The 24,413-nt window shown below is 43.8% G+C and overlaps 1 protein-coding gene across 6 annotated transcripts; it reads left to right on the forward strand.

Annotated features, from left to right (window-relative positions):
• The first annotated feature begins 240 nt into the window (after nt 1–240).
• Nucleotides 241–24,208, forward strand: LOC310678669 (phospholipid scramblase 1-like). Of its 6 annotated transcripts, none has more exons than XM_083442960.1 (10): nt 241–344; nt 8,229–8,257; nt 10,280–10,390; nt 12,078–12,196; nt 12,832–12,874; nt 14,156–14,382; nt 15,297–15,458; nt 18,038–18,199; nt 21,307–21,393; nt 22,985–24,208. In XM_083442960.1, exons 2-9 carry the CDS (start codon nt 8,245–8,247, stop codon nt 21,352–21,354), a joined length of 885 nt encoding a protein of 294 aa, XP_083299086.1. In that variant the 5' UTR covers nt 241–344; nt 8,229–8,244; the 3' UTR covers nt 21,355–21,393; nt 22,985–24,208. The 6 variants fall into 6 exon arrangements, with proteins under 6 accessions (XP_083299086.1, XP_083299084.1, XP_083299082.1 ...); XM_083442959.1 differs by having other exon boundaries at nt 299–599; XM_083442958.1 differs by lacking the exon at nt 21,307–21,393 and having other exon boundaries at nt 244–344.
• The last annotated feature ends 205 nt before the right edge of the window (nt 24,209–24,413 follow it).

Genomic DNA, 24,413 nt, shown 5'->3' on the forward strand with positions numbered 1-24,413 from the left:
CAATGCTTATTTCCTGATCCTCTAATGTGGAGACGGACTGGACAGCTCCTACAACTGCATGTAAAGGCGCTTTGTCGGGGGAGCGTTATCAAGAGGGCAACCTCGGCCAGCGAGCGTCAGCCTTGGCTTCCGCTGGCTGCGTCCAGCTCCGCCTTCCGTCCACTCTTGTTTTGACTCTCACTCTCCCCTCCTTCTGCCGGCTCCATTTTCTCTTCTTCCCAGCCCCTCCTTCGTCCCCCTGCGCTGCATTGAAAGGGCGGGTCTCTAAAGGGCGGGTCCCTCGTCTGTGACTATTCTGAGCCTGCGGCGCGTGGAGAAGCAACGAATAGAGACCCACCGGCAAGGTATTGGCTTTCACCTCGGGGTAGAAAGCAAATATGGGCACCGGAGGCGAGAGCGAGTGAAGACTGTTGCAAAGCAACCCCTAAGGGTGTTTACTTCGAATTAGTAGCTGCCTAGTGAGTTTGTTTCGAGTTTGCAACCTTCCAGACTAGGCGCGTTAAAAAGAGGTCTCCGCCCGGGGCCCCGGTTAGGCGGCGCGGGGAGCGGGGCATCAACCTTTCTTTCCTTCGACGCCCCGTTAAGTAAGTTACAGGTAGGTAGCCGTGTTGGTCTGCCGTAGTCAAAACAAAATAAAAAAATTCCTTCCATTAGCATCTTAGAGACCAACTAAGTTTGCTATTGATATGAGCTTTCGTGTGCATCTGAAGAAGTGTGCATGCACACGAAAGCTCATACCAATAACAAACTTAGTTGGTCTCTAAGTTGGTGCTACTGGAAGGAATTTTTTTTATTTTGCCGTTAAGTAAGGGCAGGCTGAGGGGAATTAAACAGGAAACGCGAAATCAGGTTTCCATAGATGGCATTGACCAACACCATCGGTGAAACTTCCCCTTTAGTACAGTGGTACCTCGCGTTGAGAACTTAATCCATTCTGGAGGTCAGTTCTTAACCTGAAACTGTTCTTAACCTGAGGTACCACTTTAGCTAACGGGGCCTCCCGCTGCCGCCGTGCGATTTCTGTTCTCGTCTTGAAGCAAAGTTCTTCACCCGAGGTACTGTTTCTGGGTTAGTGGAGTCTGTAACCTGAAGCGTCTGTAACCCGAAGCATCTGTAACCCGAGGTACCACTGTATTGTATATCCATGCCAAGAAAAGCGAAACTGTTGAGTTTTAGATGTTGATTCCTGCATCGCAGGGGGTTGGACTAGATGACCCACTGTGTCCCAACTCCACGATTCTGTGCTTATCCAGCCTTCCTAGATATCAATCTTGGCTGTCTACAACAAGATGCCAAGTGGCGGATTCTGAATTATAACGCTGTGGTGGTGGTAGTGATGTTTTTGTTTTTTTAAAAAATCATACATTTAATTAGAATGTTAAACCTTTACTAACTAATGTGAATTGGTGGATTACATAATCACAAACCACAGTCATTTAACCCTTGACCCTCCTGATGTTGTTGGACTACAACTCCCATCAGCCTCACCTACTTGGCTAATCATGATAGGAGTTGGATGTCAACAACCCCTTTCAGAATCAAAGTTTCCAGACCCTGGAGTCCAGTTCCTGTTTTTCCATGGCATGCTGACAAGAGCAGCTCCTAAGTGGGAATCCAAGAATGCATCCAGATAATTGTTATTTCTGAATGGGATTCGATCCAGTTAGGGATTCCATTTGGGAGGGGCTGTTGCTCAGTTGCAGAACATCTGCACTGCATGCAGAAGGTCTCAGGTTCAATCTCCAGCATATCCAGGTATGGCTGGGAGAGAACCCTGCCTGAAACCTTGGAGAGCCATCAGCAGTCAGTGTAGACTAAGGTAAAGGTAAAGGGACCCCTGACCATTAGGTCCAGTCGTGACCGACTCTGGGGTTGCAGCGCTCATCTCGCTTTATTGGCCGAGGGAGCCGGCGTACAGCTTCCGGGTCATGTGGCCAGCATGACTAAGTCGCTTCTGGCGAACCAGAGCAGTGCATGGAAACGCCGTTTACCTTCCTGCCGGAGCAGTACCTATTTATCTACTTGCACTTTGACATGCTTTCAAACTGCTAGGTTGGCAGGAGCAGGGACTGAGCAATGGGAGCTCACACCATCGCGGGGCTTTGAACTGCCAACCTTCTGATCGGCAAGTCGTAGGCTCTGTGGTTTAACCCACAGCGCCACTAGTGGTGGTCAGACTCGGCCCTCCAGCTGTGTTGGGACTAGCTACAATCCTTAACAGGCAAGGAGGAGGAAACTATTTTAAATGGCGGAGGAGGACCAAGATGGCGCCGAGGCAAATCACGCTCTCCGGTGCTCACTTTTATTCTTTTAAAACCTTATCTTAATTGCCCTCCGGATGCCAATTTTTAACAAGCGGAAAACACTTTAAAGACTCTGAGCACTTTTATAACTCCTGTTGGCTCTGTGAGCTTCAGCTTCAGCTGCTCCCTCTCTCCTTATCAGCTGCCTGGTCAACACAGCAGTTTATTCCATTCCCTGATGTTCCCCTAACTGTTAATTTCTACATTCCACTTGATTTTTTACATGACATGAAAACCACCTCCAGAAATATAGTGGAATATAACACAACTTTAGCACTTATATCTGTGTTATTTGCTTCCAGAAAATAATTCGGTTTGAACATCATGCAGAAATGAATGCTAAACTTGTGCTGTATTCCTCTATATTTCTGGAAGCGGCTTTTACATCATGTGAAAGCTCAATATGTGGAAATTCATAGTTAGGGAAACATTGGGAAAGTAGAATGAACTGTCATGTGAATGTAGCCTTTGTGCTATCAGTAAATGTGGGGAGAGGCAGATAACCACTCCTAATAAAGAGGATGACTAATGGGCCCTAGATCAGGCCTAGGCAAACTCAGCCCTCCAGATGTTTTGGGACTACAACTCCCATCGCCCCTAGCTAACAGGACCAGTGGTCAGGCATGATGGGAAATGTAGTCCCAAAACAGCTGGAGGACTGACTTTGGCCACCACTGGTGTAGACAGTACTGTGCTATATAGACTGACTCATTTCAAAGCAGCTTCTATGTTCTTGTAGCCATGCTAGCAAATTAAGCTATGCAACCATTGCTGATTTGGAGCTCTTTTGTAAAAAAGCACAAACTCTCTTAAAAGAATGTTTCATTTTGTTTGTGGTAAGTGACGGGGAAACACTCTGAAAGTGGTGGGGTAACATTTGCTCAATCAAACGTCATCTCCCATCCTATCCCCCCCATATTAAAATACAGTATAATTAACTGGTGTCTCTATGAAAACAAGTCAAGAAGAAAGCTCCATGAACAAGTTGCCTGGAAGCAACGCATCAACTTGGGGGAAGACAGAGATTTCCTGAAACTATACCTATTGAAATTATACCCTGAAACTATACCCCTTATCTGCTGCAATCAGATAAAGGCACTGGAAGTTGTAGGGAGGAGAGGCTGTTTAACCTTTTCATTCCCAGCTCTTTGCTCCAAAACCCCCAGCTATTGCTTTTCTCCCAGGCGGTGTACACATGGCAATTTGAAGTGGATTTGATACATCCCATGTCTACATGGGGTTTTGGCGTGTGTGCCAGCAATGTGACATTGTCCTCATCCAAATGTCAGCCTGCACTTTCCCCCACATTGAATCAAGATTTGCCCAATGCATGGTTAATGCATTAAGGGAGGAAAAAATGTATGTTACCCAGCTGTGGACATACTGGAGTGCATTGTGTGCCACTACCCCAACCCCCCTGTGTGGGCGATGACATTTCTCAGGGTGCCATCTGTTACCACACCCTCAGCTCTGCTTCCATTGGTGAGGTGCTCCTTAGTGGATGGCTGGTGGGCCTAGGTGCAGCTCTCTCTCACACACACACACACACACATACACACACAGAGTTTTTGTTTTGTTTTGTATGCAGTTTTGTGGAAGTTGGTATATTGGAAAACTTGTATATCAACCTTTTTAAAAAAAAACTTACAAAAAATCAAATGCTCCCAGCCATTTTGATCATTTTTTAAGGCATGTGTGCCCATGCTCAGAATGAAACAAGCGGGGTGGATGGGACAGGAGGAAACATATACTGCCTGAAAAGCACTGCTGACTGGGGGTGAATGACAGGTGGTCTATATTGCCCAACCTTGTAAGATTCCATCTTACAAAGTTGCAAAACCAGGTTGCCTGGTGTACTTCTGCACCACACCCATGCCATAGACTTTACCATCCTTGGCTGTGTGGGATTTCCAGCTGCGTCTTGTTTAAGCAGCATTTTTGTGTGTTTTTTTGTCTGGCTGCAAATTGTCCAAGCTGGGTGGGATTTTTTTTGCCCACTCCATACTGTATTCAGGGGATGTTGTGATTTTGGGGTGGAAATCACAGGTTGATTTGGTTGCATGCTTTATTTGGGTCACATTATCGGTGGGAAGGTGTGGGAAAGGTTATGGTTAGATAAGGGAACAGACAGTGTTAGAAACTCAAATATTTAAGCTAGGCATCAAATGGCTCCATAAACCAAGGTTGAAGGTTGAACAGTGGAAACACCCTTAGGCTCCTTTGAAGGTGACGGGTGTTTCTGGAGGCCAGCTAATATACCGTAGGTTGTGGGGCCCTTAGCTTAGATCTGGAACATTCTTGAGCCTCACCTGCACACCTGCCTGGAATTGTGGGGCCCTGGGAGGGTGTGGGGCACAAAGGCCTCCCTACTTACCATAAGGCCCAGGCTTTGTCATGCTACTTGAAATGGGCAAGGTTGAGCTTGCTCAAAGTTTTGGTTAATAATAAAATGTGGCCCTATTTCAACCCATCGCCTCTTTATTTCTGGGTCTGGTCACAATAGCAGATGAGTTTGGTTGGAAAACAAGGTGTGTAGATATTTGCATGCCCATTGCTCACAGCCATGCATAGGTAAACCCAGGCCTCCAGATGTTTGGGGACTACAATTCCCATCATCCCTGACCACTGGTCCTGTTAGCTAGGGATGATGGGAGTTGGTAGTCCCAAAATATCTGGAGGGCTGAGTTTGCCTATGCCTGGCTCACACAGAAATATTGGATCTCAATGACTTGTTTGTGAGAGAATGCTCCTGCCTGGAGGCACCCTCAGTGCCAGGTGAATTCCAAAATCATGGCACCACCACTGAAGAGGGCCTCGCTTCAGTCCTCACCCATCTAACTTTTGAAGGCAAAGGGATGTGAAGAAGGTTTTCCAGTACATAGCTCCATAACTGGACAGGCCCATGTGGAACATGGTGGCCCTTACGTTAATCTGGCTCATTGTTCTGCCAGCAAACTGCATCTTATTAAACAGAAGCTGCAGTGTCTATTGATGAGAAGAGCATTTGCCCAGAGACTAGGTCCCAATCTGTAATTATAATTGTTTATATTCAGTTGTACTCCAGAGTGAGGCTACCTCTTGATACCAGCATTTCTGCTTCTTTCCTTAGTGAAACTGGAGCAACAACAAGGTCAGGGCCACATGGTTGCAACAAGCTCCTGCCACTGCAACTATAAAGCCCTGACCTCACCATCACCCTGTCCAGGTCAACAACAGTGATGATGGCATTGTTAGGTGGCTCTGCCCCCACCACACATGCCACTGCTGATATAGGACAAATGCTGTCAGACAAATGCTGATATAGGACAAACCCCATCAGAGGAAGACCTTCATAAGGGCTTCCACTTGTGCCATGCAGCTTCTCCCATCTCCTTCCCCCATGCACCCCCCCCCCAAATTGGCTCAGGGGAACCCACAGAATAGCACACAGGGAGAGGGGAAGGAGGTCATTCCACCTGGCAAGCTGATGGAACATTTGCTAATAACATGCCATAGAATTCCAACCATGGGAATCTACCCTCAATATACTCTGCCTACCCACCCCATCTTTCCACCCAGTCTAGCAAATGATCCTTCAACACAAGTAAGGAAATTCCTGTCTCAAGAATCGTTTCCCCCCTCATTTTAACTCTGTCACCCCCTGAGGAAATGAATAGTGTTTCCATTGGCTGTTGGACTGAATAACTCATTTCAGACTAGACAGAGTGGTGGTAGGTGAACTAGTTTATTATCAGAACCCTACATGCTACACTAGCTGGGTTCTGTAGCACAGGCTTCCTGCAGGGTTTCCCTAGGGCAGGCATAGGGAACTTGTACTTCCAAACCCCATCCGCTGCAGCCAAGATTGCCAATAGACAATTAGAGTTGGAGTCCAACAATATCCAGAAGCTACAGATTCTTCATTCCTGCTCCATACATCTTGAGTATGTGTTAGAATAACCCTTCTGAGTGGCCTATTGCGTAAAAGAACTTTAACACTGCAAACAGCGGTTGCACAGAAGAAATTTCTGTTGTGCTGTAGGATTTCCAAAACATGTTCTAACTCCCCCTCATTTTGAGAAATACTGTGTGTGCATTGGTAAGATTAGAAAGCCCCTGATGTATTGTGACTTCAACTGAAAGATTATATTCATGCTCTTGAAGGAGTTGCATAGTTGATAACATTGCAGAGGAGGTCGGCGAATGGCAGTGCAAATACAACTGAACAAACCCTGGAACAGGCCGGGGGTTTAGAATCATAGAATCATAGAGTTGGAAGAGACCACAAGGGTCATCGAGTCCAACCCCCTGCCAAGCAGGAAACACCATCAGAGCACTCCTGACATATGGTTGTCAAGCCTCTGCTTAAAGACCTCCAAAGAAGGAGACTCCACCACACTCCTTGGCAGCAAATTCCACTGTCAAACAGCTCTTACTGTCAGGAAGTTCTTCCTAATGTTTAGGTGGAATCTTCTTTCTTGTAGTTTGGATCCATTGCTCCGTGTCCGCTTCTCTGGAGCAGCAGAAAACAACCTTTCTCCCTCCTCTATGTGACATCCTTTTATATATTTGAACATGGCTATCATATCACCCCTTAACCTCCTCTTCTCCAGGCTAAACATGCCCAGCTCCCTTAGCCGATCCTCATAAGGCATTGTTTCCAGGCCTTTGACCATTTTGGTTGCCCTCCTCTGTACACGTTCTAGTTTGTCAGTGTCCTTCTTGAACTGTGGTGCCCAGAACTGGACACAGTACTCCAGGTGAGGTCTGACCAGAGCAGAATACAGTGGCACTATAACTTCCCTTGATCTAGATGCTATACTCCTATTGATGCAGCCCAGAATTGCATTGGCTTTTTTAGCTGCCGCGTCACACTGTTGGCTCATGTTAAGTTTGTGGTCAACCAAGACTCCTAGATCCTTTTCACATGTACTGCTCTCAAGCCAGGTGTCACCCATCTTGTATTTGTGCCTCTCATTTTTTTTGCCCAAGTGCAATACTTTACATTTCTCCCTGTTAAAATTCATCTTGTTTGTTTTGGCCCAGTTCTCTAATCTGTCAAGGTCGTTTTGAAGTGTGATCCTGTCTTCTGGGGTGTTAGCCACCCCTCCCAGTTTGGTGTCATCTGCAAATTTGATCAGGATGCCCTTGAGTCCATCATCCAAGTCGTTGATAAAGATGTTGAATAAGACCGGGCCCAAGACAGAACCCTGTGGCACCCCACTAGTCACTCTTCTCCAGGATGAAGAGGAACCATTGATGAGCACCCTTTGGGTCCGGTCAGTCAGCCAGTTACAAATCCACTGAGTGGTAGCATAGTCAAGACCGCATTTTACCAGCTTCTTTACAAGAATATCATGGGGCACCTTGTCAAATGCCTTGCTGAAATCAAGGTAGACTACATCCACTGCGTTCCCTTCATCTACCAGGCTTGTAATTCTGTCAAAAAATGAGATCAGGTTAGTCTGACATGACTTATTTTTCAGAAATCCATGCTGACTATTGGTGATCACAGCATTCCTTTCTAGGTGCTCACAGATTGTTTGCTTAATGATCTGCTCCAGAATCTTCCCTGGTATTGATGTTAGACTGACTGGGCGGTAATTATTTGGGTCCTCTCTTTGATTTCGAACCAAGAAACCTGGAACCAAAATGGAATTCTGTCTGCAGTTTTGTACAGTGCAGTCCAGTACATATATATTCAGAGAAGCAAGTTCAAGGGGACTTACTTCATAGTGAGTGTGTTTAGGATTGTAGCATCCATAGCTGTATATTTTTTGTCTCCACAAGGGTGCCTTGAAAATAAACATGGACTATGTTATCTTTTCATAACAGCTGATCAGATGTAACATTTGTTTTTGTCAATCAACCCAAAGAGCAAACTGAAGTGGGGAGAAATGATCATACTGTAAAATAAATATATATATATATATTTTTCCCATACAGGATTGTATGCAAAATCATGGAAATGCCATGTGAGTAAAACAACAAAAAGCAGTTTGTGTGTGTGACTTATTTGCTTTTGAGCTTGGAATATGCACATTCCTTGGTTTTGCTTGCATGAATGCCTCTCTGCTTCTGCTTCTGTTCTTGTTTCCAGTCTGATGTAGGAGGGGGCTCAAGTTTCCAATTTAAGAGCAAGACTTAAAATAATGCCACAGAAGCAGGAATCTCTTCTGTTAGGTAGAGTTGGGAGAGAAATTTGATTCAGGTTACATTTGAAGGCAAAGTTACATAATTCTCACTTGCTGAAATAACATACAAAACCAAAATATAGCAAACGTTTGAAATTCACATTTATCTGAATTTTGCAATACAATTCTCCAGCCGAGTAATGTGTAAAATATTTATATTAACTAGAGTAAAGTGTGCGTTTAAATATTAATATTTAGGGGCAAAAACCATACAAAAATGCATTATATTAGGAAAATCAGAAGCTGAAGCTGATTGAAAATGCTGCAGATAGGCTGTTGGTGGGACAGTCTATGTATTGGCAGCATATAAATCCGGTGCTGAAAAGTCTGCACTGACTGATGAACCCGGTGGTGATAATAATAATAATAATAATAATATTTATAATCCGCCCATCTGCCTGGGCTTCCCCAGCCACTGGACGGCTTTCAACAAAAGATTAAAAATACATTAAAATGTTCAGTCATTATAAACTTCCCTGCCTTCAGATGTCTTCTAAAAGTCAGATAGTTGTTTATTTCTTTGACATCTGATGGGAAGGTGTTCCACAGGGTGGGCTCCACTACCAAGAAGGCCCTCGGCCTGGTTCCCTGTAACTTCGCTTCTCACAGTGAGGCAACTGCCAGAAGGCTCTCAGAGCTGGGCTTCATTGTCCAGGTTGAACAATGGGTGTGGAGATGCTCTTTTCGGTATACTGGGCCAAGGCTGTTTAGGGCTTTAAAGGTCAGCACCAACACTTTGAATTGTGCTCAGAAACGTACTGGAAGCCAGTGTAGATCTTTATTTGTGGTCTCGGCGGCTGCTCCCATTCACCAGTTTAGCTGCCGCATTCTGGATTAGTTGTAGTTTCCGGGTCACCTTCAAAGGTAGCCCTACGTAGACCACATTGCAGTAGTCCAAGCGGGAGATAACTAGAGCATGCACCGCTATGGCAAGACAGTCTGCGGGCAGGTAGGGTCTTAGCCTGCGTACCAGATGGAGCTGTTAGACAGCTGCCCTGGACACAGAATTGACCTGTGCCTCCGTGGACAGCTGTGAGTCCAGAATGACTCCCAGGCTGCGCACCTGGTCCTTCAGGGGCACAGTTACCCCATTCAGGATCAGGGAGTCCTCCACACCTGCCTGCCCCCTGTCCCCCAAGAACAGTACTTCTGTCTTGTCAGGATTCAATCTCAATCCATTAGCCGCCATCCATCCTCCAACTGCCTCCAGGCACCCAGTGGCATTGAGGTCAAAGGAAATGAAACTCAGAAGTTGCAGGTTGACAACTTTTGGTGTTTTGCACCTCACAGCCTACGTTTCTCTCTCTCTCTACAACCAGCTGACTTCCAAATTAAAATGGCAATGTGTTTATTAATATTTTAAAGAAATAATTTTATAAAATGTTTATAAACATTTATAAAAATTTTAGAAATGGTAAACCTAACACATTTTAATATAAATATTGCAACAAACTAGCATTTCTAAAAAGGCTAAAATAGGGGTGTAAGGATCCCCAGCGATTGGCAATTGAATTTTGATCCATAATCTTTTGTCCTCACCTCTCTCATGTATTTTTTTTTATTTTTATTTATGAAATTTGTATGCCGCCCTTCCTCCACAGATCTCAGGGCACTTCACATAAAAAAATACACAATACAAAACACAAAATGCATAATTAAAACGAAAACAAACCAATAACCCAGCCCCAAAAGCATTAACAGGCTTCATAATGTTTCACATGCACAGTGTTTAGGTATGGATAGTGGAGATGCAGGGCACAAGTGTAACGTACCATACACCTGACTGTCTTTCTCTTCTTCCAGCAAAGGAATCTGAGCCTACCCCACCACCTCCACAATATCCAGGCCCAGGTTATCCACCTGGCCAAGCCCAATATGGATATCCTCCGAATGTGCCTGGACCCGCAGTCCCAGGTAAGCAGTTGGGTCTATGCAGGCTTTCTTAGTTTGCTTACAAAATGATGTTTAGATAGGTGAAATATTCAGAATGTGGCTGTATGACTATTCATTTAAATCTTCATTTATTACATTTATATCCTGCCTTTCCTCCAAGATCCACCTCCTGCCCATATTCCCCCCCCCCCCAATAAAACCAACAAGTTAGGCTAAGCTTCCTGGCTTCCTGGGGATTTGAAAGTCTGTTTGCTATCCTTAATCACGACTCAGTTGCTGTTATCTGTTCAGAATTTTGTAGTACAATGGTAAGGCTCACAGCATAAAACCTGAGTTGTTGCATCAACACATCGCACAGTAAGCCAAAAGCCATGGTTTATTGTGTGAGAGTGAACTCACACCCACTGTGGATGATGGAAGTGTCACCGCTGGGAGAAACAGACCATGAACCTTGGTTTAGTGTTGTGTCCGTAGCAGGGATTGTGGTTTGTTTTGCCACTAACAAAGCACAACTCGTAGCCAAAGTTTGTTCTTGGCTTGCACATCATAGCTTGCTTCCTCCCAATGTGAGCAGGGAGAAGTGGGCGGCAAAGAAACAGGTGTGATTTTGCTTGAAGTTAAATTATGTTTCGAACTGAAGAAGAAGAAGAAGAAGAAGAAGCATTTGGATTTGATATCCCGCCTTTCACTCCCTTTAAGGAGTCTCAAAGCAGCTAACATTCTCCTTTCCCTTCCTCCCCCACAACAAACACTCTGTGAGGTGAGTGGGGCTGAGAGACTTCAAAGAAGTGTGACTGGCCCAAGGTCACCCAGCAGCTGCATGTGGAGGAGTGGAGACTCGAACCCAGTTACCCAGATTACAAGACTACCGCTCTTAACCACTACACCACACTGGCTCTCAGTGTGGAATTTAGGTGAATTGAAACTGGAGAGCGCATTGTCCCCTTATCCCTTACAGGCCTCCAACACATCTATCAACAATGAGGTGGTGGAAATCGATTGTATAAAGTAGTGTACAGTGTTTTGATTTTTCATTTTACACCCCTGTGTGTATGATGAATACTCTGTGCGCCCTCTAGTGGATTTTTCAGCCATTGATGACAAGTTTGTGAAACCTTGCATTTGTGAAAATCTTGTATTTGAAATGCATTTTCTTTCCTGTAACACAGCCGACTTAAAAAAAGGAAAAAAGAAAGTCTTGCGATCTTGACTGAGATTCTTGCAGAATTAAATTGGAACATGATGAAGAATTAACATTGAATTTATTTTCAGTAGTTATAAATCACATTTGTGAAATTATCCAAAATGATTTGCCACAATGAAAGGAATCCATGATCAAATATAATACAGCAAGGCTGTAGTTCGGAGGCATAGAGTGTATGGAAACTGAAAGTGACCCTTCCACCTTATTGAATGCCCTTATGGGCTCTTACTGATGGGTGAAAGGTTGTTGTTGAAACATACAGTACAACCACGAACTCTTCTGAAGCTGCTCAGTTTGCTTTCAGTTGTTTCTGATTTGCAGTGCAACCCTAGCCATGTCGACTTGGAACCAAGTCCTATTGAATTCAGTGGATCTTCCTCCCAGGTAAATGGGAGTTAGGATTGCAGCTTTAGGGTCTTCAAGAATTCTAGAGGTTAAAATAATGTTTTAATTAGGTTTTGATCTTTCAAAACACTCCCGGATAACTTTCTTCAAATTTCCTAGGTCTGCCAGCAACTTACACTTCTGTCCCGGTTCAGTATCAGCCTAATGCGCCTGTGATTTGGATGCCGCCACCTCCTGCAATTCCAAAATGCCCTCCAGGATTGGAATATTTAAGCCAGGTATCTCCCTCCATTTATCCCTATGTCTCATCATTTACCAAGCACAGCAGTCTCCACAAATATGGTCACCACAGTTGCCATGGTGAACCCTGCCTTGATCCTGGCAATCATAATTGGGAAGCCATGCACAAGAACCAGCTGTGGTTTTTCCTTTCCTTTCCTTTCCTTTTCTTTTCTTACCACCCAAACTTTCAAAATCACATTCTCTTGATTTGAGTAGATGGATAGCTGCCTACCATCTCCCTCCACCACTCTCCGCAGACACCCACCATCGCAATAAAAATAAAATAAATGATAAAAAGAACAATTAGCCGTTTCCTGCCCTTTCATACCATTCAAAAGGAGCTGCATTGCTTTGCCTTCCTCATTGAGGAGGAGCTGGCTAATGCAGAAGTTTGGCCTCACCCCTGGAGGCACACTCTATTGTCTCTTGAGACAGATGAATATCAACAGTGGATATAAGCACCTCTAAGCAAGTGTGCAGAAAACGAAAATGGTGGCAGTGTAAATGACCATAAATATTACCAAAAACGTACAATGTTACATTAAAATAATTGCACCTATGTAATCGTTTTGTAATGCATTTCTGTTTTAACATGTATGCTCTTGTCTTTTGCCTTTTATCTTTGCAACAGCTTGATCACCTATCAATTCAACAGCAGATTGAGCTCATGGAAAGTATGATCTTGCTATCTTACTTAAATTCTAATTCAGAATTGAGAGTGACTTTCAAATTGATGGCTGTGCTTTTTTAAAATCCAGGATGTTCTCATGGGTGGCAAATTAACATATATCTATTACTAAAGCTATGCGTTAGCCACCTTCCCTATATTAGAGGTGGTGTGTGATAAACAACAACTCAGAATAAAACAAATTGGGGGGAAAACAGCCAAAATGGGATGGGGTGAAACAGCACTTTTGTAAAAGCAAATTAGCCAGCTGACCCAAAGATCAAAAATAATAATAAATAGTAGTAGTAAAAAAAAAAAAAATGTGTTGTGCAAAAAAGACTAAGAATCCAAGTGAGAGCATTCTTTTCCTTTTCTTCCCTTATTTGTACAAAATGATTTTCACATCCTGAAACATGACTGCATGTAATGTTAATGACATGATGAGCAATCACATTGTACCTTAAAAATATTAAGGACCAGGTTGTTACCTAGACATGAGTGGAGTGGAGGCTTCATCTTTTCTCTAGGCCCATTTCATTTGAAATCATGCCCCACCCTGCAGCAGTTAACATTAGGGGGAAAAGTTCTCATTGGAACCAAGAGGAACGTTCCTCCAGTGCTAATTACTGCCCATGAAGGTGTTAGATTTTGTGGAAACTGCAACTGGAGAGGCAGGTTTAAACATCTCCTCCTGCTGAAATCTTTAACCATCCCCTCTGAACCTAGTATATTAACATTTACAAATACATGTTGCTAATCATGTCCTTAACGTTACCTGTAGTGAGGCCCGGCAGCCTCTCTTTGCTGCTTGCTCAACTGGTTCAGTGTTTGGACAGACAATAAGGCAGCGTAATACCTACATGTTGTCTTATTTTACTAGACAGGCAAGAAGCTGAATATTCTTCTAAGGCATGGGTAGGCAAACTAAGGCCCGGGGGCCAGATACGGCCCAATCGCCTTCTAAATCTAGCCCGCAGACGGTCTGGGAATCAGCATGTTTTTACATGAGTAGAATGTGTCCTTTTATTTAAAATGCGTCTCTGAGTAATTTGTGGGGCATAGGAATTCGTTCATTTCCCCCCCCAAAATACCTGTATAGTCCGCCACCCAAAGGTCTGAGGGACAGTGAACTGGCCCCCTGCTGAAAAGTTTGCTGACCCCCAATCTAAGGCTTTAGTACTTTAGATTTGAGGCTAAAGTTGATGGCTCCAATTTTTGTTCATAATGTTCATGACAAGCGTTTGGATCAACTACGTAAGCACTCAAACTGATGTTGCTTCCTTTTCAGTGATAAGTGGCCTTGAAACTTGCAACAGATATGAAGTCAAAAACTCTGTGGGGCAGATGGTGTATTTTGCAGCTGAGGAAAATGACGACTACACCCTGAATTGTTATGGGTCAATACGCCCCTTCACCATTAAGTTCTATGACAGTGCAAGCCAGCCAATCATGCAGCTGACAAGAGATTTCCAGTGTTCCATTTGCTGCTGCCCTTGTATTTGCTGCTTGCAAGAGGTAAACTTGCACTTTTCCTAGGAGCCCATCTTCTGATTTTCTTCCTCAAATTAGTCTTTCCAACTTTCAAGATGATACTCTTTAGGGATAGGTAAAGGTAAAGGGACCCCTGACCATTAGGTCCAGTCGTGGCCGACTCTGGTGTTGCAGCACTCATCTCGCTTTATTGGCCGAGGGAGCTGGCGTACAGCTTCCGGGTCATGTGGCCAGCATGACTAAGCCACTTCTGGCAAACCAGAGCAGCGCACAGAAACACCGTTTACCTTCCTGCCAGAGCAGTACCTATTTATCTACTTGCAGTTTGACGTGCTTTCGAACTGCTAGGTTGGCAGGAGCAGGGACCGAGCAACGGGAGCTTACCCTGTCACGGGGATTTGAACCGCCGACCTTCTGATCAGCAAGTCCTAGGCTCTGTGGTTTAACCCACAGCGCCACCTGCGTCTTTAGGGATACCTACTTATTAATTCTCAATATTTCTTTGTGGCTCTTTTCAGGTGGCTCCCATCATTTCAGTCCATATTTTTAATTACAGAGATTCAATTCATTAGAATTATGAAACTTTCCATTATAGTAGGGACAGGGACCGTTCTTTTTCTGAAGCCACAGTGACAAATTTAAGTGGATCTCTCTCTACCATTAGCAAGAGTGTGTCTGTTTATTTTAGACCTCTTCAGGTTTATGTCTTTGCAAATACCCATTTATGCCAGCATATACCTTCACATCTCTTTCCTCAAGAAAATACATGCCATGTATGTGAGGACACACTATACCTTTGGTTAACCTATTTTCCCCATGTATTTTCAACCTGGGCATACTCCAGCTTGTATTATAAACCTGAAAATTCTTATTTGTGTATTTCTGCACTAGACAAAAGTGCAAGGTCCTGTTCTTACTGTGCTGTTTTTCCTTTGAAGCTTGAAGTTCAGGCCCCACTAGGCACAGTCATTGGTTATGTTAAACAGAAGTGGCATCCCTTTCTCCCGAAATTTGTTCTCCAAAACGAGGCCAGAGAAAGCGTACTTAAAATGACTGGGCCATGTGTGCCATGCCGCTGTTGCCAGGATATTCATTTCGAGGTAAGTCAATCCTTAAAAAGCTAAATTCCTAGGTTTCCCTGCCAGATCATTGTTATTGAGGTATATTGTATCAGAACACTAATTGCATTCATTATTGGGGCATTGAATTTACTCATAGGAGCAGGTGTTAGCGTCTCAGGGCTAGGGGTGTTGGATAATTCTGTCCAAAGCATTTTGTTCAAGGTCAGGAATGGAAATCATAAAAGCAAATATGATGGGCATTTGCTGTCTGCAAACGTTGTGCACACAGCAGATATTTTCTATTTGTTTTTGATATTTCCCTTCCATCGAAATGCATTGACGCTGATCACATAATTAATTAATTGTGTTAATTTTGCTCACCGTGGGATAGCAAGGCAAACTGTGTAGGTTTTAGTGGAAGGCAAACTGTATTAGAATGGGGAAAGCGCTGATAGTGACATACACAGTACGGTGCAGAATTGGCTCCTTCCTTGCATCCCCATACTCTGCTTTGTTCCAGTCTGGCAAGTGTGTTGTGTTGGGGGGACCTTGCATCAGGTCTTGCACCAGGCCTGGGTTGTGGCAGGGCTGTGGATGGAAGGAATATGTGATTTGGGGGGGCAATCCTAAAGCAAGAACAATAAATGCTATAGCCACTTAGAAGCATCAGACTGCTGAACCCCTGCAAGCACAACATAAGGTTGAGCAAAAACCTGTACACAGGAACATAGGGAAGCTGTCTTATATTGAGTGGGAACATGGGTTCATTTAGCTTAAGTAACGTCTCGACTGACTCTCCAGGGTTTCAGGCAGACTCTTCCAGCAGCAGCAACAGCAACAGTTTTTTTGTACCCCGCCCATCTGACTGGGTTGCCCCAGCCACACTGGGCGGCTTCCAACAGAATATAAAAATACAATGAAACATCAGATATTACAAGCTTCCTGAGTGCCACTACTGAGAAGGTCCTCTGCCTGGTTCCCTGTAGCTTCAGTTCTTGCAATAAGGGAACTGCCCAAAGCCTCTCAGAGCTGGATCTCTGTCTGGGCTGAATGATGGGGGTAGAGATGCTCCTTCAGGTATACAAGGCCAAGGCCATTTAGGGCTTTAAATCTCAGCACCAACACTTTGAATAGTGCTCAGAAACATACTGGGAGCCAGTGAAGATCCTTTAGGGCCAGTGTTAAATGGTCCCAGCGGCTGCTCCCAGTCACCAGTCTAGCTGCTGCATTCTGGATTAGTTGTAGTTTCCGAGTCACCTTCAAAGGTAGCCCCATGTAGAGCGCATTGCAGTAGTCCAAAAAAGAGTAAACCAGAGTATGTACCACCTCAGTGAGACAGTGCTCAGGCAGGCAGGGTCTCAGCTTACGTGCCAGTGGAGCTGGTAGACAGACGGCTTGGACGCAGAATTGACGTGTGATCCCAAGGCTGCACACCTGGTTCTTTAGTGGGACAGTTACCCCATTCAGGACCAGGGAGTCTCCACACCTGCTCACCCCCTGTCACCCAGAAACAATACTTCTGCCTTGTTGAGATTCAGCCTCAATCTGCTGACTTACCTGTAAATGCTGGGGAGTGAATCTGCAAAGCAAAAGCTCTTCCACTAAACTACAGGCTTATGCCTGTGATATGCTGGCAGAGAAACTGAAAGGGGACAGATGGGGGTGGGATTAATCCTAAGTATGGGAAGCTAATGTGAAGTATGCCAACTTAAATTAAGCCAGCGTAAGGTACACTGGTTCCAAACTCCATTAGGGAGCAGGGTTCCTGCTGGCTAAAACCAAACCTAATCCTGGCAGAGGGAAAACAATCCTTTAACAAAGGTTTGGAGTTATACCATTTTTTGCTGGCTTAACTTATGCCGAATTTACCAGGTCATGTGACTTGAGCTGAATAGGCTTAGGATCCAGCCCGAGGTTTTCCCCGCCCCGGTCTCACCCCTGGAATTCCCTGCTTTCAAGGCTTACGCCACCTTAAGATCTGCCATGCTCAGCTCAAGCTGGCTAGGGGTGTTCCAGCTGAGGGAGTTTCACCAGTGTAGATCAGCTTGAACCAGGAACCTCATGGCTCAGCTGGAGATCCGCTGGACCCTTTTAAATGACTATAGCATTTATTGTTATTAAGATGTGTAATTTTTAATTGATGTTGAAGTTGATGTATATTTATTGATAGGTTATGTCTGATGATGAACTCTCTATACTTAGGGCCATTTCATAATTTTAATTATTAGTACTGTGCCTTATTTTTGTGCTTTATGTTATACTGTGTGCTTACCCATATTTTTCGCTCTACAAGACCACAAGACACACCTAGTTTTTGGAGGAGGAAAACAAGAAAAAAAATATTCTGAATCTCAGAAGCCAGAACAGCAAGAGGGATCGCTGCGCAGTGAAAGCAGCAATCCCTCTTGCTGTTCTGGCTTCTGGGATAGTTGCGCAGCCTGCATTCGCTCCATAAGATGCACACACATTTCCCCTTACTTTTTAGGAGGGGAAAAGTGAGTCTTATAGAGCAAAAAATACGGTATTTTATTGAATGCACTGTATAAATGTAGTTAAATAAAAACAAAAAAAAACACCTTGCAAATAAAATATTTTTTTCTGTTCATATTAAAAACCAGGTGAAGACACTGGATGGGAACTCTACAGTCGGGACAATCAATAGGAAGTGGACAGGCATGGCAAGAGAGGCTGCCACAGATGCAAGCAACTTTGATGTCCAGTTCCCCATGGACCTTGATATCAAAATGAAAGCAATCACCATGGGGGCCTGCATGCTCCTGGTAAGCCTTATACTGTACCTCAGACTCCACAGTATGATATTAAGGTCCACTGCACTGGAGCAGTGGTTCAGGGGAACTGGCACAGGGACCTTTGTTTTAATGTTACACTGCTCTTCCTCACAACTGGATGCCCAGGGCCCATGTGCAACAGAATTAAACTGTCATCATAAAGGAAATAATTTACTAAATTCCTAATACCAAACAAGAATCCAGTTTGTTTGGTGTTAGGAGTATAGTAAATTATTTCCTTTACACTGATGGTTTAATTCATTTAAAATGAAGAAGCTACTGTCTAAGACTGCAGTCCCACTCAACCTTACAAGCAAACTTATAATGGAGAAGAGGGCTATTGATGGTTATTAGCCATGGTGGCTATTCTGCAGTTGGAGGCAGCAATGATTCTGAATACCAGTTCTGAAAACCATGGGAGGGAAGAATGCTTTTGTGCTTGAATCTTGATTGTGGGTTTCTCACAGGCATCTGGCTCGCCGCTGTGAGAACAGGATGCTGGACTAGAAGGGTCATTGGCCTGATCCAGCAGTCTTTTCTTATAAACAGTGCTGTACTTCACAGCAGAGAAGATAAGGAGATAATATTGGATGGATGGAGAATGCAGCATAAGTGGGCAAAGTAGACAGTGTGCTGAAGAAGAAGTATGTGCTGGTCCCGTGGGCTAACCGTGAGGCGAGATCCGAGTCCAGTCTGAGGTCGAGGTTGCAGTATGGGAGCAGTCCGTCAAAGCTGAAGCTGGGTCCAAGGCAGGGAGTCGAGTGAGGTCAGGAGATCTGGCAGGACAGGTGCAGGCAGGAACTGGCTACCAACAATGTTGCTCCCGCAACTTGGGACTGGGGCTGGCTGGCTTTTATCTGCCCTAAGGCATAGGGCGGCCCCAGTCCACAGGTGACTCGCCTCTCCTGGCCTGGAGGCGAGCAATCCTCCTGTGGGAACTTAGTTCCCTCCGCCTCTCTGCCCTGAGCCTCTGCAGCTCAGGAGAGGCTGGAGGGTTATTGGACCCAGAGGCAACCTCAGCCTCCTCTGACAGGGCTGAGACTGGAGCACCTGCAGGCAATGGGTCCTCCATCACCTCAGGAGCCAGAGCAGACTCAGCTGATGCCTGCACCTGAGGATCCAGCACAGGTGAGGACCCTTCAGGCTCAGGCCCCAGCCCCGGCTCAGCTGGTTCTGGAGGCGGGGTCTCCTGTGCAGGCTGGGATCCCTCAGGTTCAGCCTCCGAGTCCAAATCCCAGGCCATCACAAAGTAGTTGAGAAAATGGATAATATAGACATTCCATTTCCGCTTGGATGTTGCTGAGACAGTGGGCCTATACATCTACAACCTTTTCGTCAGATGATTTCAACAATATCAAGTTTTTCATTCTTCTTACCTTTGAGGCCAGGCCATATTTTCTTTAGCCAGCAACAATTCTTCAAGTGTACAGTGGTACCTCGGGTTACAGATGCTTCAAGTTACATAAGCTTCAGGTTACAGACTCCACTAACCCAGAAATAGTACCTTGGGTTAAGAACTTAGTTTCAGGATGAGAACAGAAATTGCGCGGCGGCGGCGGCAGTGGGAGGCCCCATTAGCTAAAGTGGCACCTCAGGTTAAGAACAGTTCCAGGTTAAGAACCAACCTCTGGAACGAAGTAAGTTCTTAACCCGAGGTACCACTGTATACTAAAAATTGAAATCTTAAGGAGAAAGTGACAAGGGCATTTATGAAGTGCAGGCAGGCAGACTATTATTGCAAAGTTTCATGATTCTCAAGGGTAGAGAACCACCCACAAGTATTTCTCCCAGCTACAGTGGTTTCAACTCCTAAAATTTCTGTCCAGAACATTTTCTTCTCCAACAATACAAATGGCAGAAAGGATTCTTTCAGTCATCAAAATTCAGTTGCTTTGGATGGTTTGCTCTGACAAGTAAAAGAAAGCTTCTTTGCTCTAGAATTCTTTGCAATCCATACTTATTCATAACTGCGCTTCTTGGATCTCCATACCTGCCAATTCCTTGGATATTATACCAAGGGCATGAACTAAATGGTAATCTATTTCTGACAGAAGACAGAGAGGCTGGTACTAATGGGATAATGATGTGAGGAAGAAGGTGGCTTCTTGCAAGCACGCTTCATGTGGAAGGAATTGCAGCTCAGTCGTAGCAGCAAAATTCATTGCTTATTCTGAGGTAGCTTAAGCTGTACACGAGGTCACATTGCCAGCTGCTATTACTGGAAGATAACTGGTCAAAACATGCATTGAATCCAGAGCTGTAGATATATGTGGAAAGAAAGCAGAGTAGCATTACTATGATTGTTTTATTTATTTGTCCCTTAATACAGTTCCAGGCAATGCAAAAATATAGAGTTAAAAGCATACCAATTACCAAGACACTTCACAAAGCAGCAACCGCAAAAGCAACTTTGAAAACTCCAGCTGTATATTTTAGTTTAGTTTTTTACTTACTCCTAAAGAATTTATAAACTGCTTCTTATTATAAAAACCTCTATGGGTTATGCTAACCCATCAGAATTCAACAAATGCCTAAGGTAAGTAGTAACCTGGCATTGAAAATATGTTGAGGCCACCCTCATTGTGCAGAGCCTTCCATAGCTGGAAAAGAGGCCTTGGGGGGATGAATGTAGCGTCCAGGTAGCTTCATGCTGGGAGAGATGCTGTTTTCATGTATTTGGGCCTCAAGCCACATAGGGCTTTCTAGGTCACTACTTTGAACTGGGCTCAGCCACTGCAGCTGTGGCAGAACCATAGTTATGTTGCTAGATTATTTATTCTTTTTGCATGATTAATGGATTTTATAACTGTGTTGAGAGCTTAAGAGCAGCCCACCAATGACCCATCAGGTCCCATGCTGTCCCGACTGAGCTACTCCTGACTTAGCAGTGAAGAAGCATCCACCCACAAAGTACGAACTTCCAAGCATGGAAACATTTCCTCAACCCTCAAACAATAAATTGCTTACAGCCTCATGGAGTTGCATTCAAGATACAAAGGAACCAGACCTAGGGACATGTGCTGTTGTAAAATATAAAATAAATTATGGATTTGATTCCAGAGTTCATGTAATTGATAGTTCTTTTTTCTACTACTTAGGATTTCATGTTTTTCGAACGTACGGGAAAAAGAAACCGTGATGACTGATACATCATCGTGCTGGGGTGCATCATGGGATACATCGACGTTAGTTCAGGCCAATTTTGCAATGAGTGTGAATATCCAAAATTGTGTTCTCCCATAACTTTACTAAAACAAGTTACGAATCCAACTTGTAAAAGGGATTTTAGTTTTTAAATTTGTTTTCCCTTTAAATTAGTAGTAGTAATGATATTTTTAAAAATCCCAACAGAATATTAAAAACATGATAAATCATCAAACATTAAAAACTTCCCTAAACAGGGCTGCCTTCAGATGTCTTCTAAAACTCAGATATAATGAAAGGTTTTTAGAATGTTGGATTATTTTGATTGTTGTTAGCCGCCCTGAGCCCAGCTTTGGCTGGGGAGGGCGGGGTATAAATAAAATTTATTATTATTATTATTATTATAGTTGCATATTTCCTTGACATCTGATGAGAGGGTGTTCTACAGGACGGGTGCCACTACCCAGAAGGCCCTCTGCCTGGTTCCGTGGCAACCTCACTTCTCGCAGTGAGGGAACCGCCAGAAGGCCCTCGGAGCTGAATGATGGGGGTGTAGATTTTATGACTGTGTTGAGAGCGTAAGAACAGCCTACTAATGACCCATCAAGTCCACAGTCCTGTTCTCACACTGGCCAACCCGGATGCCTGTGGGAAACCAGCAAGCAGGATTCAAGTCCTCTGCCACCCTGTGGTTTTCAGTAGCCATCGCAGCCGCATGATGTCACTCTGAGGCATTATTTCTGATGAGTACTGAACGGTCACTACTGTAACTGGAGTGCCAGAAAAGATGGGCCGTCATGCCTAGTGATGTGTGTTAACAAAACAATCCAGAATTTTAAAAAGAAAAGGACCCAATGCAAATTTGCACAGGATTATGTGCATTGTACAATTTTCAGTTTGCATTTGAATTATTTATTTTTTTGATGCTCGGCCTAGTATCATAGAATCATAGCACTGCAGAGTTGGAAGGGACCAGGAGGATTATCTAACATGCTACAATGCAGGAATCTTTTGCCCAAAGCGGTGCTTGAACCCACAACCCTGAGATGAAGAGTCTGATGCTGTACTGACTGACCTACCCCTGACTTAGCATTTTTGATATAAAAGGAACAGTGAAGAAGCATCCACCCCCAAAGTACAAACTTCCAAGCATGGAAACATTTCCTCAACCCTCAAATGATAAATTGCTTACGGCCTCGTGGAGTTGCATTCAAGATACAAAGGGACCAGACCTAGGGACATGTGCTGCTACTGGATGCAAGTCCTTGAATTTAAAGCAGAATGAAAACAAGCTGGACATATTGTTGCATGTGCCCAAGTCTTGCACACACGTTCCACCGCGGTGGGTTCAGTGAGCCATACTTTAGTGCAGAAATCGAAAAGGTGTGACTTTGCAGATGTTGTTGAACTAGAACGCCCATTGTCCTCAAGCATGAGATCTTCTGGCTGGGGGTCCTGGGAGCTGTAGCTCAGACACATCTAGAGGGTTGTATGTTCCTTATTCTTGCTTGTCATGTTTTCTCCAGTAGTTCCATTTAAATAATTGTGTGATAGCTGTTGTAAAATATAAAGTAAATTATGGATTTGAGTCCAGAGTTCATATAATTAATAGTTCTTTTTTCTACTACTTAGGATTTCATGTTTTTTGAACGTGCGGGAAACAGAAACCGTCAACGTCGTTCTGGGGTGCATCATGGAGCACACCATCGTGCTGGGGTGCATCATGGGATACATCATCATGCAGGGATGCATCATGGGATGCATCATCATGCAGGGATGCATCATGGGAGACATTGTCGTTAGTTCAGGCCAATTTTGCAATGTGAAAATGGAAATATGAGTGTGAATATCCGAAATTGTGTGCTCCCATAACTGTTTACTAAAACAAGTTACCAATCCAACTTGTAAAAGGGATTCTACTTTTTATTTTTGTTTTGCATTTAAAGTAGTAGTAGTAATAATACTTTTTAAAATCATTTATACCAAGCCAATCTGACTGGGTTGCCATAGTAGCTTATTTTGGTAATTTGCAACTACCGCTGTATTCTTCATACCCTAGAAGCTATAATATTCCCTCTAGGTAACTCAAAATATTGCCAAAAAAATTGCACTGCTTTAAAATACTATTTTGATTCAGCTAATAAATCACTGTATAAATAGAAGTATTAATTATAAATAATAGTTACAGTACTGCACATCCTTTCCAGATCACCAACAGGCTTAGTAGCAAAGCAGCAGAAATCCAACCCTTTATTCACTGCTGCAGTCGAAAAGCCTAGAAAGTGACCAAATTACTGCTCTCCGAGTGCCTTTTAAGGATTGTATTCTATATGATGGTCCTAATGTCTGCCTTTTTTATATTTTATGCTGCAAGTGTAACAAAAAGAAAGATGTTTGCTATGATTTTGTACTGCATTATTTCATGCTGTATTGTTGTGCAACTGTTTTGTTCAGTTGTGTATTTTGGGGAAGCCACATTGAGCATGTCAATGGTAACACAGTTATCTAACCTACCAAATCACTAAATAACATAATTGACAATGAAGCTTAGTAGTGCTATGACTGTGCACTCAGTGTAGGACTGTGTGTGCAAAACTGGCTTAAAACACAACCAGCTTGTTCTTTTTCTCAATATGGATTAAACTGGCTTAAGGGGAAATGAATCAAGACACAGTATTTCCTAAGAAACGACAGGGCAAATACATATGGATTGTACACTACCAAAACACAGTGTGGGACTGTTTGAGAGTCCCCTTGAAACAACTCTTTGGAATTCTCTTTTTATGTTGGCTGTTTGATAATTGTAATTTTTTTAAAATCTGAAAAACTAAATAAATTTTTGTTTTAAAAAAGAAACAGCTCCGTGGTGCTCTTTGTCGAGGCTGCCTGCCTTTCTGCCTTCTCACCTAACACCCCACTCCTTGACAGCTCTGGATCACTCCAGGCAGCCCAACTTGGGGTGACCTGGGGCTGTTGTGACCCAACCTGGTAGAAGCCTGAATCTGCTTCAGTTTGTGATTCAAGCTTTGGCCAAATCTTGGGCATGGCCCTACTAGTTTCC

Source organism: Podarcis tiliguerta, assembly GCF_965153285.1.
Source record: "Podarcis tiliguerta genome assembly, chromosome: 5".
Classification (NCBI taxonomy): Eukaryota; Metazoa; Chordata; class Lepidosauria; order Squamata; family Lacertidae; genus Podarcis; species Podarcis tiliguerta.